Source organism: Colias croceus, chromosome 1 (genome assembly GCF_905220415.1).
Source record: "Colias croceus chromosome 1, ilColCroc2.1".
NCBI classification, from domain to species: Eukaryota; Metazoa; Arthropoda; class Insecta; order Lepidoptera; family Pieridae; genus Colias; species Colias croceus.
In genome coordinates this window covers 1109747-1129181 of record NC_059537.1, presented here as the reverse complement: position 1 = coordinate 1129181, position 19435 = coordinate 1109747, and the positions used below count along the sequence as shown (strand labels likewise).

Genomic DNA, 19435 nt, shown 5'->3' with positions numbered 1-19435 from the left:
ATCTGTCAACTGTGCTATTAACCCGACGTTTCTTTACAGCGAGCGTGGTCACGGAAACTAAGATGTGGAATAATTACCTCCATGTCTTCAACATCAGGGCACCATACGTCAAGCAGAACCCCACCTCCCGCAGCCAGACCCTCGCGGTGCAGGTGAACACCGTTGGTCTGCCATACATCACCAGGGTGGTGCAGTAGATGAGCAGCGCGCCAAGCACAATCACGCGAAGGAGAGCGGGGCTGGCTGCGCGGACTACCTGTATAAGTGGTCTGGTTAACTACTGGTGGTAAGCTTCTACTAACTATGAACATTTTCAGAACATTTGCATTTGGAAACATTATGGCTTTCCAAATGCCGACGAAATTGAACGCATTCAATAATTAGTTAAAAACTGTTACAATATTGTAATAATAATCACTTGCATAGCTGTTATTACTTTTATCAACTTTTATATAGCTTTCGTCTTTCTATAGAAATGCTTACGTAGGAAAACTACTTCGCTGATTGTGAAAATGAGTTACACAAAAGTGTTAATAGGCGGATGAAAAAATGCAAAGAAGTATTTTTAATATGAAATTTACACGTAGATATAACGAACTCGGAACGAGAAAATTATCACGATGCAAAAATGAGGAAGGCGTAAAATTGTATTTTCCAATTCAAAATTTTAAATGAAAATTTGAATTTTGCTGCGGAAATTTGAATGTTTACTTCACGGTGTTTTGGGATAAAGAAATCAAAGTTAGTTAGACTTTAAAATTCGATTTAACTCTGAGAAAGATTTGACCAAATTGCTTTCAATTTAATGTTTTGCAGTTCTAGTTGTTTCAACGAATATATTGGTTAAATTCCCTTGAAATATTATGAAACAAAAGACTAAATACAATGATTATATTATGATACTTGAAAATTGGGTAGGAAACTTACAATTGTGTAAAGAAATAAAAAAAAATTGGAGGCACTTTCCTGTTTTAGACAAATCGGATGACTTGGCTTTGGAGTATTTTGGGATTTTCTCCTGCTCTATTATCTATTTAACACAAACTGGTTGAGGCATATTTTCAGGTATTTTTTTTTCAAAAACAATGAAGTTGTTTCGTTTTATGATTTACATAGTTAAGTATTTCACAAATTTCCTTTAAATATTTTTGTTATATTACATTTACTCTTTCATTATCACCCTTTCTTACCACTACAAGGGCACATAACAAGTGTCCTCTATAAGATAATATGACGCTGTAATCTACCTCTCCAGTTGGCTATGAATAAACTTAATCATAATATAATCCAGTTAAACAAAGAAAACACTCACCCTAACATGTCCATATTTAATCGTGAAGTACACAATAAAAGGCAGGCAGGATATCACGAGGCAGGCAAGCGCGAATATCGTTGTCCGGACCACCCAGTTAAGGGCCGCTACACAGGGGGAGCCGTCGATGCAGGCCTCGCAACCCTCCGCACAAGGGAGGCATTGGAAGGCTGATCTCTTGGAGTATAGGCTGTGGTGGTGCTGTAAGGGAAGGTGAGGTTATATATAGATATAAGGTGAAAGTGTATAACTATACTATCACTACATAGTATAAAACAAAGTCGCTTTCTCTGTCCCTATGTCCCTTTGTATGCATAAATCTTTAAAACTATACAACTAATTTTGATGCGGTTTTTGACGTGACAACGTCTTATAATTCGATAAAGCCGGCTGCACGCACGAAAAAACATGACTCATGCGGCGTTACCTCGCTCTGACTCATCTGAGGCTTTCCATGTAAGGCTTGAAGTGCGAGCGAGAACGCGGAACGAGCGACAAAGAAGCACAATCACACTATATATATTTTTAAATCTTATCATATTATCCACAGTTTTATCAGGAATGTTTTATTTTTTTTTCGAAAAATGAAAAAGAGTATTTCATGTTTTTTTTTCAATCAAGATATTTCTATTTGTAGAACTACATGTAATATTTTCTCAGTAAAAATGCCAAACAGCACGCTAACTAGGTTTTAAAAGATACGAGATTAGATTTTCTGTCACATATATTTTCGTAAGTTTGTTTCTCAACCCTACCAAACCTAACAAACCAATCACAAGAGAATTTAACCTTTGACTTTGAGAATATAAAATGTGCTTCATGTTTAAACGTGAAAAGTAAACAACATTTACGCTTAACGTCGACGGAGTAAAACCAAATTTTAATAGAATTTCCACGAAAATTCGCTGCTACGCAAAAATAAACTGAAAATTAAATAGCTAACAAATAAGTGGCCAGTTAATATAAGTATCATTTAAAAATAAGGCCATTATATCCCCAAGCTTGTAACCGCTTGGCGCTACGCCAAACACTTTCAATTCAACTGAGTTATCGACGTAGCTACCTACTACGGTTTCGTAACTCGTAGCACGTGCTACGTCCGATTTGCTACGGATATTGTCGTTGGAATGCCAAAGCGAAATACAAATTTTGAATTATATTTTGTATTGTCTTATTCTAGTTTCTTGTATATTGATTAAATGCTATCTGTAAGCTTTTATCAAAATTGCTCTAACGGTATGTAGTTATATTTGTTATGATGTTCATCAACATCTTAAAATCTTATGCATTTCAACACACTCATGCACTGCACTCACTGAAGAGGAGTGAATGACTATTTGTCAAGCTGTAAATCCTGCTACTTTTTGCTTTTATCGGCATATTTGCATTAAAATTATTATTTAATAAAATTAATATGTATTCTAATATGTGTATATTTCCTGCATATTGCTACTTTAAATTGATATTTTACTCAGAACTATTGCAGTTAGGTTTCACCTAACAATATCTAGTCTCAATTCTAGGTGATTAACCTACATAAAAAAATACTACAAAAATTGATAAACACCCAAATGAGTTTTTTACACTCATACACACAAAATTCATCGCAATTGTCAAACATAAAACACCATTTTCAGTAATCTTATGAATATCGTCCAGAAGTGAAAGAAATTCTTATCCGTCGAATCACTAGCAATTCACAACAAAGTCAAATATAGGAATATATTTCCTTCGTCTACTAACAAGTTTCACTGAGAGAAATCTCCAATATTTAACATTTGACTCAGTTATGCCAAGACGTGACTACTTCATTCCAACGACATGGTGTCTCAGTCTAGACTTCAGTCAGTCTATATTTGTTTTAGCGCTATCTAATGCACATAATAGGAGTTCTTTGAACTATGATATCCTTATAAAATAGAATATTTTCTTTGTGAAAATTGTTACTTCCACTTGGTTGAGTCGTTAGATTTTGAAAAGTGTCTGCAAATATCTACATAACAAAAATAATATGGCAAATCTTGAAAAATATAAAAAGTCGATGTTCAGTTTTACCCAGTGCGGTTTACATTAAACATTAAAATTAGGTTGTTTTTCGTTATTGTAAATGTCAATTACGATTAATATAATTAAACAAAACTGTACTATAGAGTATAGAACTATTACTCATATTTAATACTACCTAGAATACATACGCTTAGGTTATATTTATGGAATTAACCGCCGTCCACAACGGTTCCCCTGTGCCTTATTTTATTATACACGTTAATATTATAATATGCAGTAAAGAGTATAATATAATGCTTTGATGAAGTACATTTCAAGATTTAAATGTATATTTCAAACTAACTGGCCCAGACGCTTGTCGGGAATACTTTATTTAGTTATTCAAGTCTTTAAGAATTAATACATATATGTTAAATTAAACCAAAAATCATTATAATTCGTTCAGTCTTGAGTTAAAAGTGATAGTAAATACCTAGATAATAAATTTAACATGGTTAATTTATATAATTATGATCCCGTAGAATATTAATTATTTGTATCTATAAATTTTACTGTTTGCCAATTCTAATTAGATTTATTCGATATGCAGATAATTAGTTAACTATTCCACGCATTATCTATTCAAGTTAATTTATGCCAAAACCAAAATCGGTATGGGTTTTAGTTATCGATATCGGTATTGATAACGTTATAATTACACCGATTATTCAGTTATTATGTGTTAGTTACGAGCACTATAATTAGATTAACGAGTGATATGTGCTAGTTTCGGTATTTAAATGAATTATTGGTATGTTGCCATAATTATTAATGATAATTGCGTGATATTGATTGTACGAATGTAACGTTCATGAATTAATGTGTATATTACAGATAAAAATAATTATTATCCATGTAAAACAAACAAACACATATCGGCCAGGCTTTTTGTTGAAAAGTTGATTTTTATTAGTCCTACGGGCCCTCTTCACATCGGGCATCGTTCGGCAAGTAGAGGCAATCACGGTAGTGTACAGGGCCTTAACGTCTATGATAGATCGTCATTGTGGATGTTTATTTATAATCACCGTAATGGTGGCAAACATTTACGATCATTTGTTGGGCCAACGGTGCCCATTGTGAAGAGGGCCCATTATATATTTGGTGCAGTTTATTTATCACATGTCGCTTCAATTGTTTAGGTCTAACATAAATTTAGTAAATCTAGACTAATGACGTCATTCCTCTTGACTTTAGCCTTATAACTCAACTAACCGCTAATTTATGAAGCTCTCGAAAAAGCATTCAGCCGTTTGCGATATATGAGTATTGAGTATACTTAGAAAAATCAATAGTATAATGAACATATATTTTTAAAATAATACAAATTGCGTAAGATTGAGTTTTTTAATATTAAAATTCGTCGGTCAGATCAATTTAGAACATAGCAAATCTATGTCTTTAGAAGAATTTTCCTCAATTTAATGCGATTGTATCTACAATTAAATATGAATGTTACTCCATTTAAATTGTTTTAGAATTATTAAAGTGAAACTTTTATTACATCGTCTCAAACTTTTTGGTCTGTGTAGCGCATGTCGCGTGACGTACGATAATTATCGTAAGTTTCACTTTTACCATGGTTTCATAAAACCACACAACATTTCTTTTCATAGTAAATGTTTAGTAGTACAAGTATGTCTAGAAAAGAAAACCTACAGTTGATAGGTACTTAAGTACATATTATGTAAGCCTTTAGTAAAATACCATTTTTTTAACTTTGTTGTGAGTACTAATTTTTCTTTTTGTAGGTAGGTACTTTTTAACCAGAATTGTAAAAATATGCTGGTATTGAATGAAACTAACAGCTCGTCAAACAAGTTCTCTATAAAATTCGAAATAATCACTTTCTTATGTATTTACCTGTAAATGTTTCTCATACTCCTCCTCAATGACGCTGCCATTGTAAAACCTATTCTCAGCAGTGGTGTTGGGAAAGTAGAAACCTCTTCGACACACGCAGCGGTAGGAGCCGCGGCGGAAACCCAGACCAGGGACGGGGACACACTGAAAGAAAATAATAATTAGAATATCTATTTACTCCTTTATTATTCATTGTTTAGTTGTATCTATACTTATCCATATATTAATATTAATAAAATTATAATGCTGAAGAGTTTGTTTGTTTGTTTGAACGTTCTTATCTCGGGAACTACTGGTCCGATTAGCAAAATTTTTTCGGTGTTAGATAGCTCATTATCGAGGAAGCTATATATCATTACGCTAAAACTAATAGGAGTGGAGCCATGCGGGTGAAACCGCGAAGCGCAGCTAGTGCTTTACAAAAACAAATTGATCACGAGGGGTTCGAATCACGCATCGTGATCGAATTTTGAGATATTTCTAGATCTTTCTTTCTAGATCCCACACCACACAGATCTAATATACATTTTAATATGAGTATTAATTAGAAAAAAGTAATATTTCTATATAAGTTTGAACAAAAAGTTTCGATATTTATTTGTAAGACGAGGAACCATAATTCTAGTAGATATAACAAAACAAGAATTTCCAATATGGCGACGAATATCCGATGTCTCGTAATGGGTATTGAGTTTAATATTTTTTGCCATTAAATGTTAAGTGCGCTTTGTTCCAACTCAATTTGTGAATATCCTTTACAAATACATCAATTTCAAAATTCATTTTATTACTGTAAGTGCTTGGCTTTTGTTAAGTTTTCTATTGTCTAAATATTCATTATTTGTGTTTGTTATTTGGCTTTATATGGCTTGTTGATAAAATAATTGTAACATAATGAAAATGATCTGCTATTTTTCAAATAATGGAAAGAATGAAATCACAAAAACTGGACAAAACTGAATGATGATTGAAATTAAACTTTATTCAATCTATGGTTTAGGTTAGTCACAAATATTAACTCTTTGTTTTTTCTTGATAAGACTTTAAATCTTGTTGATAAGAAAATGAAAATGAAACTAGTAACCATATATTCCGACACATAAAATTTTTCATTTTCATTCTCAATTTCAATTAAATTATCCCATGTACCTTATGAAACCAATAAATTATCCTAAATGCGATCAATCAACGCGATAAATCATTTGAGAACATTTTGAAAATCGTTTGCACAACCTTTACTCCAAACACATGGTCATAAAATCATCATTTTTCGTATCGAATATAAGCGTGCGATTGATGGTCTCCGCTTTATGACGGACGGACAAGATCCCGGTTCCGTTGTAAAATATACGCAGATGGCGGGCTATTGGGACGGCATTATGCTATAGAGTAACGCATAGACTATACAATATAAATAAAAAAGACGTGTGGCACTCGGGGACTGCCGCGGTAAAGCTATTGCATAGCATGCCTTCAAGCCACACCTCCGAGCCCGTCGGAGTGGGGAGCATGAGATTTTTTCGTTACGGAATTTCTCGATTCGGTCCCCCCACTCAAGTCCCGCGATAGAAGCTATGCAATAGCTTAATAAATAAAAACTCTTTACACACAGATGATATTGACAGAAAGACATAAAAACAGCACAAGAGGTTAAGGTACAGTAGGCGGGTTTATCGCTAATGAGCGATTTCTACCAGAGAACCTAAAAGCAAGAGAGCTGAGAAGTAGGAGAGTAGGCGTACAAAATTGAATGTTCATAACATGTACAAATATTACACAAGATAGAAATAAAAATGTAATAAATACTTAAAAACGAAAAATAATAAGATACTAAACTAAATACACATTATGTACAGGATTTAATATAAAATGCAACGGGAATTTTATAAGCAATTTTTAAGTCAGCGTATGACCCACACGTAGAACATCCTGTACAGACTACTGTGGAGAAGAGGTTTTATTCTATCAACATTGCTCTACGAGCCTAGCAGAATTTTTATAAGCCTCGTGTCACTAATGTATAAGAACTATTATTTATCTTCGATACACATAGGTACCTATAAAGAGCTGATAGCCAACCTCCAGTAATAAAGCGCCACTATAAGAAGAAGTAGTTGTCTTGGACAATTTTTTACTCCTACATCTACACGAATTTCATCGGATATACATGATACTACAAACATATGTATACTCTCCGTGTGTTTGCCAAGCAAAATCAATCAAACAACCCAATCATACAGCCAAACACGTAAACACACAAACACAAGATTGAATGCACTGCAGATAAACTGAACAATAAATAAAGAAATGAAGCGAAAACACCTATGGAAGCCAATAACGAATAAAAAATGGCGCTGGCACGCTTCTGCTTATCACCGTCCATTTATAAATTCGGACTGTCTATACGAAACGCTATTCTGTTGCGGCGAAAATTTGAATTTATGAGGTCATAAAAAAATTTCGTATAAACGACGATACTATGGCTACACGTCATGACTATGGCTTGTAGTCCTCTGTAAAGCGGATTATAGTAATGGAAATCCAAGGATTGATATTGTTATACATAATACAATTCTATATAATGGACCCTCTTCACAATGGGCAACGCTGGCCCAACTAATGCTCGTCTGTGTTTGCCGCCATTACGGTCGATCATAGACATATTTTAGGCTCTACAGTCTACACTATCGTGATTGCCTCTCCCCGCCCAAAGCTGCCCATTGTGAAAAGAGCCCATAAATAATTATTACCTATATTATATTACTAGCTGCTCCACGCGGTTTCACCCCCGTGGCTCTACTCCTGTTGGTCTTAGCGTGATGATATATGTATAGCCTATAACCTTAATCGATAAATCGGCTATCTAACACCGAAATAATTTTTCAAGTCGGACCAGTAGTTCCCGAGATTAGCGCGTTCAAACAAACTCTTCAGCTTTATAATATTAGAATAGATGATCATTTAATAGATTTATTTGGAAACTCATGTTTAATGCTTTTGACACTTTTGCGACAAATTGTTAACATTTTCATATTTAGGTCATGTATGTATTATTGCGAGTTGTAACTGCATTGCCAACAATAATTGCCAACGCATAGTTTAAATTCCCTACAGATAAATTATAGAACAATGTCTACGATGACAACGAATAATATAATGTGTGTTATTAATTTTAATATAAGTATGTCAGTGAAAGTGAAATTGGTGTAGTTATGTTTCAGAACTGTGGGTATAGATGCACAATGCACATACATACTTACATTTATATATTAATAAAAAATAAATTAATATTTCGTTACAAGCAAAAAACTTTATCTACATAAATTATATTACATAACTACGTTCCGCCTGCGGATTCGCCCATCCCTGTGGGATTTCCGGGATAAAACCTATCCTATGTATTAATCCAAGTTACCCTCTATATTTGTGCTAAATTCCATTATAATCGGTTCAATATTTGCGTGAAAGAGTAACAAACATACACATCTAAACTCACAGACTTTCGCATTTATAACATTAAGCAGGATAGGATATAATACAAATCAAGTACAGTCAGAAGTTAATAAAAAATACGGATCCGATTCCAGGGGAAATATTGTCGATATATTTCGACCTTTGCAAGGAGCAAATAAAATGAACCCCATAGTAATGGTTGGTACACACGAATATTGTATTCAAGGTTTTTTAATCTCAATTACAGAACCATATTTTGTTCACATTTGAAGATACCTAATAGAACTTGATCTAAGCTAATTTTAACATATAATATTAACAAAGAGTTAAAATAGATTTATAACTACGATAGTTATTCGTCCGTTTAGTAGTTAATTGATGGTTCGAAATCCAGTTCTGAAATAGGTAACAAAACAAAAACAAAACTGTATTAGATAAACTACAATATAAATAGTATCCTCCAATTTGAATCTGATTACAGAGGCCGCTCTACAAAGTGTTAAGACATATTTTTAAATTTATCTAATGAATAGTAAAAAAGTTCGTGTATGCCGAGCACTCGTTTCAAAAGTGAAACTTCTTTGGCAAGATTCAAAGATACCAAAATCGTCACCTTACTCCATCTTAAGACGGTATAGCGATGACGCGATCTGTTACTTTTATTCTCAACGCGGCGAAAGAAGTTTCACGCCTGAAGAGAGTAGAGCCAATTTTTGCGTGTACGTGCAAAAATTGGCAGTAAAATAAACGCGGTGTGTGAACCGTCCCTTATCTAGGGATTTCGCGATACCCGCCTTATTTGTTATTGTCACGATTTTATTTATAGAAGATATAGACAACGGAATAGTTTTTCTAGCCTTCACCGAAGATAAACATCGTAATCTCCGAGACTATATTGAACATTTGCGTGTCTATGGGTTTTTAAATAAAATATATTCGCCGACACTATTTTATTTTAACATGTTTTTTAGTTTTTTGATGAATTTGAAATGACGACTACGAAGGCATATTAAAAGTTATGCTTAGGACAAATTCAAATAGTTACCTAATAATTTATTTGCATAAACATTTTATTAAAATTTTGTGTAAGATACACCAAAAAAAATGTTCGTACTAATAGAGAAAAATTGATACTTATAACCAAAATAAATAAAAATATTTTTTAAGTTTTGAATAACATCTAAATTCAATTACTGAACGCTATTACATATTATTATTACATTTTAAATTGTAATTAAGATGTAATCATAATAATAAACATACATAAAGGATTAATATCCACCACAAATCTCTTTATTAAATTAAATCAGTAATTATTTATACACGAAACACATGTTTGCAAATGTTAAGCAGCAAAATAATTACTAACGCAATGTTTTAGATAGTTTCTTGATTATTATGTGAAGTAGGCGTTTGCAATCTATTATTATAAAGCTGAAGAGTTTGTTTGTTTGTTTGAACGCACTAATCTCGGGAACTACGGGTCCGATTTGAAAAATTCTTTCAGTGTTAGATAGCTCATTTATCGCTTCCTCGATAAATGATAGCCTATAGGCTATACAGGGTGTCCCACTATTGGTATACTAAGCGCGAAGGGACTTGTAGTTTTGCATACACTGATCACGTAAAAATACTTAAACAAAAAAATTACGTCAAAAATTTTTGCTAAATTTTTCCTGAAAATGCATGTTTTCTTCTCTAGCTTGCTCACTTGCTTGCTGGTGGAATAATATTTAATGTTTTGGTTGCTTGTTAGGAGTGTACACATAGAGTTTTAAGAATTCATCTATATGAAATAAAATGCGTCTAGAATTTTTTAAGTATTTTTTACGTACCTACTCAACGTATGTAAAACTATCACCTCCTTTGAGCTGAGTATATCAACAGTGGGACACCTTGTAGAGGTATATTATCACGCTACGACCAACAGGAGTGGAGCCACGGAGGTGAAACCGCGCGGAGCAGCTAGTAATAAATAAGTAAAGCGGAAAACAAAGCCTAAATTCATGACGTACGAAATAGCTTATTGTATAATAACTTTTAATATACATAATACATAAACTTGTATAATATGTCTTTCTAATTGTAAAAGGATTATAAAATCCTTAGGTTAAGTTTTTATTTCAAACCAGATATAAAAATCTATAATCTATCTATTATAGTATACACAGACAAACAGACTTACAATCAAATCCTCTTTATTGTGGAAACAGATGCGTTATACGAAATGGCTTACCTACCAAACGCTTGGCAACTAAACATTGTTACTAGGTCTTATTTATGAAACGAATTGACATTAATACGCCTGCCGTATTACAATGCTCAAATTTATCAGAATAACTTGAAACTATGCGATGCGAACGTAGTTTTAGTGGTATGTGTGAAGTAAGGTTGAAAAATACAGGAATATTTGTTTCGTATTTATTGCGATTTTATAATTTTAGCTCATTTGTGTTCAATAATATTATCTTTAAGGTGCTGTAAAATCTATATAATATATAAAACTCAAAGGTGACTGATATAGTGATCTATCAACGCACAGCCCAAACTACTAGACGTATCGGGCTGAAATTTGGCATGCAGGTAGATGTCATAAACGTAGGCGTCCCCTAATTTTTAGAAAATTCATCGGATTTTAGAAAATTCATCCCCTAAAGGTGTAAAATAGGGGATGAAAACTTATACCATGAAAATTTATCTTTTCCATGCAAGCGAAGCTGCGGGCAACAGCTAGTATCTTTATAAAGACCTTCATTCTTACTTCCATTCCATTTTTAAACTCCTTAAAAAATACGTTTAAAAAGTATTCTTGCTCTATCTAAAGTCAGCTTCATATTTTTTCATGAGAAGCATTCTAGTAATATATATTTTAAAACATAACAGACAAACTTATTACATTTATAGTTACAGTGTAACTAATAAAAAGAATATACAAATTTCCTGAAATATTTCGTCCGCCCCGGCACGAAGGGACTGCGAAAGTTTGTTTCTAAAGTAGTTTAATAGTTGTAAATTTGAATAGCCATATTGTTGTAAAGTTAAGAAATTTCCTATTTATGGTTACATTTTTGGCTTGTTCAGACATTCCTATTGAAATCCTACCAAAATTGTAGAATGTAAGGATGTTTGTTACACAAGAAGAGCTGATCGGGTTTACATGAAATTTGGTAAAGTGATAAATAAATAGTCTGGAATATGGATCAGCACATATCTGTTTATTCGAGTATCTGCTACTACCGTTTCTTTTTTTTTTTTGCTCTATGTGAAACGTATGGTATCTATTAGATGATAAAAAAAGACGTGTGGCACTCGGGGACTGCCACGGTAAAACTATTGCATAGCATGCCTTCAAGCCACACCTCCGAGCCCGTCGGAGTGGGGAGCGTGAGGTTTTTTCGTTATGGAATTTCTCGATTTGGTCCCCGCGCTCAAGGCCCGCGATAGAAGCGATGCAATAGCTTAAAATACTTTGACTCTGCATTTTACTTCAAAATAAGATAAAAAAGCAACTCCTTAACAAAACAGCTTTCACCAGCTTATACATCTTGTACATAAGCAGTACACCGCAAAGCTAGAATATGCTGATGCGAAGATCCCTTCGAGGCAATCTGACTAAATGTGTCCCGCAATAGGCGTCAATTCGCAATCCTTAAGGCCCTAAGGGAAGCTTTGAGATAACGCGCTTTGAGATATGAATTTTACGATTATAGCTTGATGAGGATTCGCTTTTTATAGTTTAAATTTTGTTGTAAAAGATGATGGACGGTAAAGTTTTGATCTGATTAATGTTTAATGGTATTGTTTTCGCTGTTCGATGATCATAAAGATAAATCCGCGAAAAATCACTTGATTTCTGTGGTGAGAGTAAAGCACTACCTCAACGCTACGCTTGAGGCGTGCAACTGAAAAAAAAAAAACTGCTACAGACACATAAAAGTCGTCTGTATATTACTATTCTCCTGTATCTTAACCAGCAATATGTTTTCTAATCGTTCGAAATTCTTTAAATGTATGTAAAACTTTACGCTCTACCTAATCACTTAAAACTTAACCATATGGCACTAAATGGAAAAAAAAAAACACCCATTAATGAATTACCATTTTTCTTCATTGAGAATCAAATCCAACTGTCAATGGTTATACGCTGAAAAAATGCCGCTCTACCAAATGCTTTTAACGGCATAGAGAGCAAAGAAACAGTTAACCATACTGCATTATATAATATAAAGGCTTATTACTTAAGAAATCAAGGTCACTAACCTCAGTAGTACTCTTCTTGCACTTATCAGTACCAGCAAATATATTCAGCTGCGTGGATCCCGGCTTCAGAGGGCACTGGTCGATGTCCACTCGACGGAGATCGATGTCGATGCCACTTGTGCCTCTGAGGAATACAGATTATCTGTACTATACTATTCTATACTATACTAATATTATAAAGATAAACAGTTTGTTTTGCATTCATTTCAGGAACTACTTCAAACGTGATCACTCAAGCTATTAGCTTTGCCACGTGGTTTCAGCTGCGGCGAATCCGCATGCAAAAACAAATATTTCTACATGTATTGATGAGCTATCATCAATTATTCTGATGTACTGATAACTGTAATGTTTCATTCAAATGCGTCACATACTATTTCGTGAAAAAGTAACAAACATACATGCATAGTACATATCTTTACCTATCCTCTTAAACTTTCGCATGTATAATATTTTAAGGATGAAGATACAATATATAATTTCCTAATGTTAGATAAATATTAAAAAAGCCAAGAGGCTATTTCAAGCATTTTAGCTCGACAACTACTAGCATGAAATCTAAACGTCTAAATTTTCAACAAATTGTAACCGCACGAAATTCAAACTATAAACTACATTATACGTCATTGGTCAGCGAATATATTAAAACATAGCTAGTGGAATCCAGAGACGTAACTAAGAGGGTTGGGGTCCCGGACCAGGACGGAATACGAAAGGACGCAGAAAGCGCTAATTTTTAATGAAGAAAATGTGAAAAAATACCTACTCATTTCACAATAATTATAGAATTAGTTAATAAATAAATAAATAAATAATTAAAGGCCTCTCGTAACATCTCATTACTGTATATGTTACCGGAAATGTATGAAATCAAGGAATTGTATAGGTACAAATCCTAGGAAATGTGTACAATTCCGATACCATTTAGGAAATGTATAAAATATTGTTTAATAAACTATTTAATGCATAGATATCCTAGGAAATGATCTTCCTAGGAATTATATACAATTCCAATATCGTATTAGGAAATGTATAAAATAAATGATTTCTGTAATAAAACACTGTATCGGGTAACAGTCTTACCGTAAAAGAATAATAATATGTTCATATTATCTTACTAATTAGCATTTCTTAAATCAACTTATATTCAATCAAATCAAATTTTCATTTGGTTAGTAATCAGTCCCCTCGTCCCGCTGTCCCCTTGTACACGTCCCAGTCGGATTATATAATCTGCCGTATTACAAACGGCCGGCATTTTGTAATATTCCCAAATTCGTCATTTTCCAAAATTCTACAAAAAGAGGTCGTGAGCCGACGGAGCCCCACTTCGTGGGGCTCCTATTTCTACGTAGTTTTAAAAAACACGAACCTAACCTAACCCACCCCCTTATCCAAACCAAAAATTCTGATGAGATTCTCCCCTCATCGACCCGCGTACCTTCCAATATTATTTCATTATACATTTCCGATTGCTATTTAGGAAATGTATAGATTTCCTAGGCAATGTGTATAAAATAATTTATTTCACACATTTCCGTGCGATTTTAGGAATTTCCTTGGAATTGTATACAATGACGGATTACATACATTTCCGGCAACATATACATAAAAAAACTACCCTGCTACTCCATGTTATGTAAAATTTAGAAACGAAATAAACTATTTTTATTTTTTATTATATTTTTTTATTACATGTAGGATACACTTATTACTTAGTATGCAATTTATAAACAATTTATAAAATAAAATCAAGAGCAGCCTATTTCCAAAGGGCCCCAGATGCCTGCAGGCGCGCGCTACATCACTGGCTAGTTGAATCAAGCGGTACGTAACCGTTTCGGCAACTCATGTAATGCTATTTCACTAAACTCATCGTTATGTTTGCTGGAATTCTGGAAACTTCTGCCGCCCGCATTCCGAAGTCGCTTACATTTTGCGACTGTTTAAAAATAAGTTACATTCTAGAAACGCTTTCATGGAAATCGTTTACAGATTTTTGCTTTTATATTGTCTTTGGGCGTATTCAGAAAGAAAGCTTGAAACTTATAAGCGCTTATAAGCGCTTATCGGCGCTTATCGGCGCTGGTAACCCGCGCAGGAAAATATATGAACATGCGCCGATAAGCGCTGATCGGCGCCGACAAGTTCCAACAAGTTTCAACAAACTTGTCGGCGCCGATCAGCGCTTATCGGCGCATGTTCATATATTTTCCTGCGCGGGTTACCAGCGCCGATAAGCGCCGATAAGCGCTTATAGCGCTTATAAGTTTCAAGCTTTCTTTCTGAATACGCCCTTTGATATTATATAATAAATAAATGAATGAATAAATAAATAAATATAATTTGGAATGTCGCTTTTACCGAGGTGAATCAAGAAGAAATTAAAAAGATATTCTTTTATAAATATGTGTTATAAGTTTATTTTTTTATGTTATAAATGTGTAATAATACCAAATTAGGAAGGAAGTGCAATAAATCTAAAAAATACAAATCATTACGCAACGTTCTCTAGTTGAACTAGACAAAGCTTGCATTTGAGATAGTTATAAACATGTAAATACATACAATATATCGCATAATATAATATTAAAGTAGGTATTCATTACCTTGTACTAGAAAAATATATTTTTTTAGTACACAGTAAACATTGTTGTTACTAAATCGATTTTTAAAATTCATTCACCAACTGAAAGGTACATTACTCATAACTAATATAGATAACGTATTATTTTCAGCGAGGCCAATAAAAATGTAGTCCAATAATGTATATCCTATTTGCTGATTCAATGCAATACTTAGTTTAATTTGATAATAAATTACGACGTAACACAAACTCATGGTGACTGAAACCAAATTTCTATTTACGGCACCGAGTTTCGTATTTCAATTCAGAATTTGAAACTTATTCAATTATTTAGCATTTTCTACTATTAGGTTCGTGATACACGAGCGTGTTAGCCGTTTCAACAAGTCATTTAATTTATTGACTAGTTTAAATCTTTACATCAGCAATATAAAGTTTCTGAATTTTCTATATTGCTGCTTTGCTTTTATAAAGTAAATCCTGGATTTTTGCGGTTCAACACCAATTTTAATTTAGTAAATTTTTAATTGTTACGATCCGTTAATACGTATAATATAATATGGGTTTTATCCTTAAATTATTATTAATGCAGTCGGAGCCGGTACGAGGTAGAGCGACAAAAATAAATTATAAATCTCGGTATGTGTGGTGTTTATAAAAATATGTTAGAAACGAAATTAAGAAAATAACTAAAGTAACTACTGGTCTATCTAATAATATATTATATTGTGAAAAATTGCGTAGGCTGCAAAAACCTAAGGATTTTAAGTATTTTACTGTAATCACGTTTTTATCATACTGCATTATTCCAAAAACCAACAATATTATTGCACCTGGAAACTGCGATATTATAAATTTGATTAGTTAATAAAATGGCTCGTATGTAGACACCCTATAGTGTTGAATTCCAATGATTATTCCATAAGTTAAGATTGACGTAACTGCTGATTCTGTCAGAGTAGATTACATAGCGTCAGAAATTAATTAAGTTTAAAAATCTGCTTTATATTACTAGGCTTAAAGAAGAAAGTGAACATCAGAATCTGGTGTTGTCTTATAGTATTTATTAGTTTAGATTTAATATTATAGAGTAATTGTACACAGAATAATAAAAGTGTTGTTATAGTCCTCTTTGTTACGTTATGGACTTTGACCTAGATTAACAGATGGGTGAATTTTTGCACAGAAAAATGCAATATTGCCTGAAAATCGTTTATTAATTGCGAGGCGCTATATATGTCCTATTTTCTTTCAAGTTTATACATATTTTTAGTACGTACGTATTTCATCGTACGAACAATAGAAGTAAAAACTACGAATATCCCTTTTAGCAAATGATTAAAAAAGTTTGGGCTCAGGGCTTTAAAATAATTTCGTTCCTAATTTTACGCAGACAGATAAATGCATTTATAATATTAGGATCTTCGATATGTCAAGACATAGCTCCCCTCTTAGGTCACAGGATTAACCATATTAATTGAATTTTTTTTAACCAAGCATTTTTAACCATGCATCGATTTTTTTCTTAATTGCAAAAACATTCGAAACTTTAAAAAAAATTATTCCATTTATTGTAACGAAATCATCTTTCAGCTAATATGATTGAAACTGTACTCTAAACCAACGGGTTAAGGGCCACTTCTCTATGCAGTGATGCCATTCAAATTTAACCTAGTCGGGTTTAATTTAACCGTAGCTGTTAAGGTCGTGGTTTCGAGTTGCATCCATTATACTACTGTTGTGTAACTTTCGAGTTTAGGTCACAAGCTTTGGGCGGTTAAAATTTAGATGAGGGTTTTGTTTCCGAATTTTGAACTGGGGTTACAGTTCTACATGTTTCTATAATGTATAACCAGTTAGATTTTAGTAATGTTTACATTTTAGTAATGTTTAAGCTTATTTTATCAAGAGAAAATATTTGTAATTTTGTATGTATTCTTGTAATTTTTTTATACAAAAAATACAGCATCGAATCCAGGAATTCTTTCACTATAATTTCTTCGTTTGAATCCCTGTAAGAAGAAGAAAGAGAGACTATTAAAACAATATTACTTTTTTACTATTATAAAGTGAGAATTTTATTAATCGACTTTAAAAAAAATAACAAACTCTATGCTCTAATGAACATGATTCATATTTTGTTTCGTTTTGAAGTTGTGAACTAAATAAAGATAATTTTTTTGAGGCCATGGGATGGCGATCAGCTTTGCGATGCAATCTTAGGATGCAATTTTTAGCAAAAAAAAAAAAAAATATATAGGTAGTTTAAATTACTAAACTATGGTACATATTTTAGAAGTTTACTTCTTGCAGCAAACCCATTATTTGAGGATGTATGGTGCAGACTCCGTGGGAGATTATCATTAATTCATATTAATGGCACCCACTTACATTATATTACATTTTAGTTATTTTAATTGTAGGTTTGCAGCCAGTATCATAACTTTTGGTTATGTTGCGTTTAATTTATCTGTCAGATAAAGTGACAAAATATATTATATGAATGAATATAGGTCAAAGTGGTAAATAGGCTGACCTTAGAGTATTAATTATTATACAGGGAGTAATCGTTAACTGTGCATAGGCGATTATTTCGTAACTACAACAGATATCAAAAAAACTTTAAACTGATATCGAAAGAACATTACCTGATGAGTAAAATGACGATAATAACTTTTTAAAAATGAAACGGGAAATATCGGGTATACTTCAATGTAAATACAAAAAAGTTGGTACAAACTACTACCTGGCAATTTTTGTCTATAATTCACGTATTGTGGCTTTATGCTTTTTCTTCCAGACAACCGATGACAACGTAATATGTACTATGTACAATATACATGTAAAATAAATAATAAATTCAAAATGTAGTAAGAATCGTGTGTTATCGCTTAAAAATGATAAAGATTGCAAGAAAATGATTTACAATAAATTAAATTAAATATAATATATGTCCATTAATTAAATTACTTTTAGTATTTCTATGTTATATGTTATCTGAATATAAACACTAAAATATAAATGAACAGCTTATAATCTGAACTGGAAAGCCCCGAGCAAAATAATATCTGGAGTAAAAATTTTACGTTAAGGATAATACAAATAGGAAAAAATTAATATTTAACAACATTTAAAGTTTTTCCGAAAGAAATATATTATCGATTTTGATGATGTTTAATTTCTTGATAGCTTCTCAGAGATGTTAAGTACTAATAATAGGTTTACAAAAACTTTATTTTTTGTGTAACTTTTTAAATCTCTTGTTAACCCTTATTAAAACGCTGGGAGCTATACTTCCCACGTCTCAGATTGAAGTAAATCGTGTTTTATTTTTATATGCTTAAACCTAATGCAGTGTAATATTTATCTACGCAATCTTAACATTTCAGAGAACTTTTTTTCATGGAAACTCCTTTCAGAGAATTATTACATGTCATGGTAAACACACGTCAAAGTCAGGTGACGTAATTTTGCCACCGAAAACGACCGTTATTTTTTAGTTTTTTGTGTAGTGCTGAAAAAAAATTAGATAAGTAGATTTGAGTTTTAGTTATGTAAACTGGACTATATTACGGTTGCGTGAAACGTAAAAATATGCCCAGAATCTTTCGTTTATACCTTGGTAGAGTCGATTGAAATTAAGTCTATAAGTGGGAAGATATCATGCCAGTGTTCTTCACTGCACACGACATTCGGAAATTCTATATATAAAATCCGTGTGTCTAAATAATCTTTTTTAGTTGGTTTAAGCAACTTATTTATTATTATTCATTATTTCCTGATCAGATAATTAGACATCTTAACTCAATACATTAGTATTTACCTATTGCTTTTATTTTGTTTTAGAAAAATGCCTTGTTTATGTTGAAGTCATTCATTTTTCAATTCCCGAATTCTTCCCTTAGTAAAAGAAA

The 19435-nt window shown here is 32.6% G+C and overlaps 1 protein-coding gene across 1 annotated transcript in view; it reads right to left on the bottom strand.

Moving 5' to 3' along the window:
- LOC123697439 (probable G-protein coupled receptor 158) overlaps positions 1 to 19435 on the bottom strand; it is a 151975-nt gene that overhangs the window by 22618 nt on the left and 109922 nt on the right. Inside the window, exons 4-7 of the mRNA XM_045643961.1 lie at positions 12935 to 13058; positions 5222 to 5365; positions 1313 to 1513; positions 78 to 256 (exon numbers count right to left, since the gene is read on the bottom strand). Coding sequence (XP_045499917.1) covers positions 78 to 256; positions 1313 to 1513; positions 5222 to 5365; positions 12935 to 13058 — 648 coding nt within the window. The remainder of the gene's footprint in view (positions 1 to 77; positions 257 to 1312; positions 1514 to 5221; positions 5366 to 12934; positions 13059 to 19435) is intronic.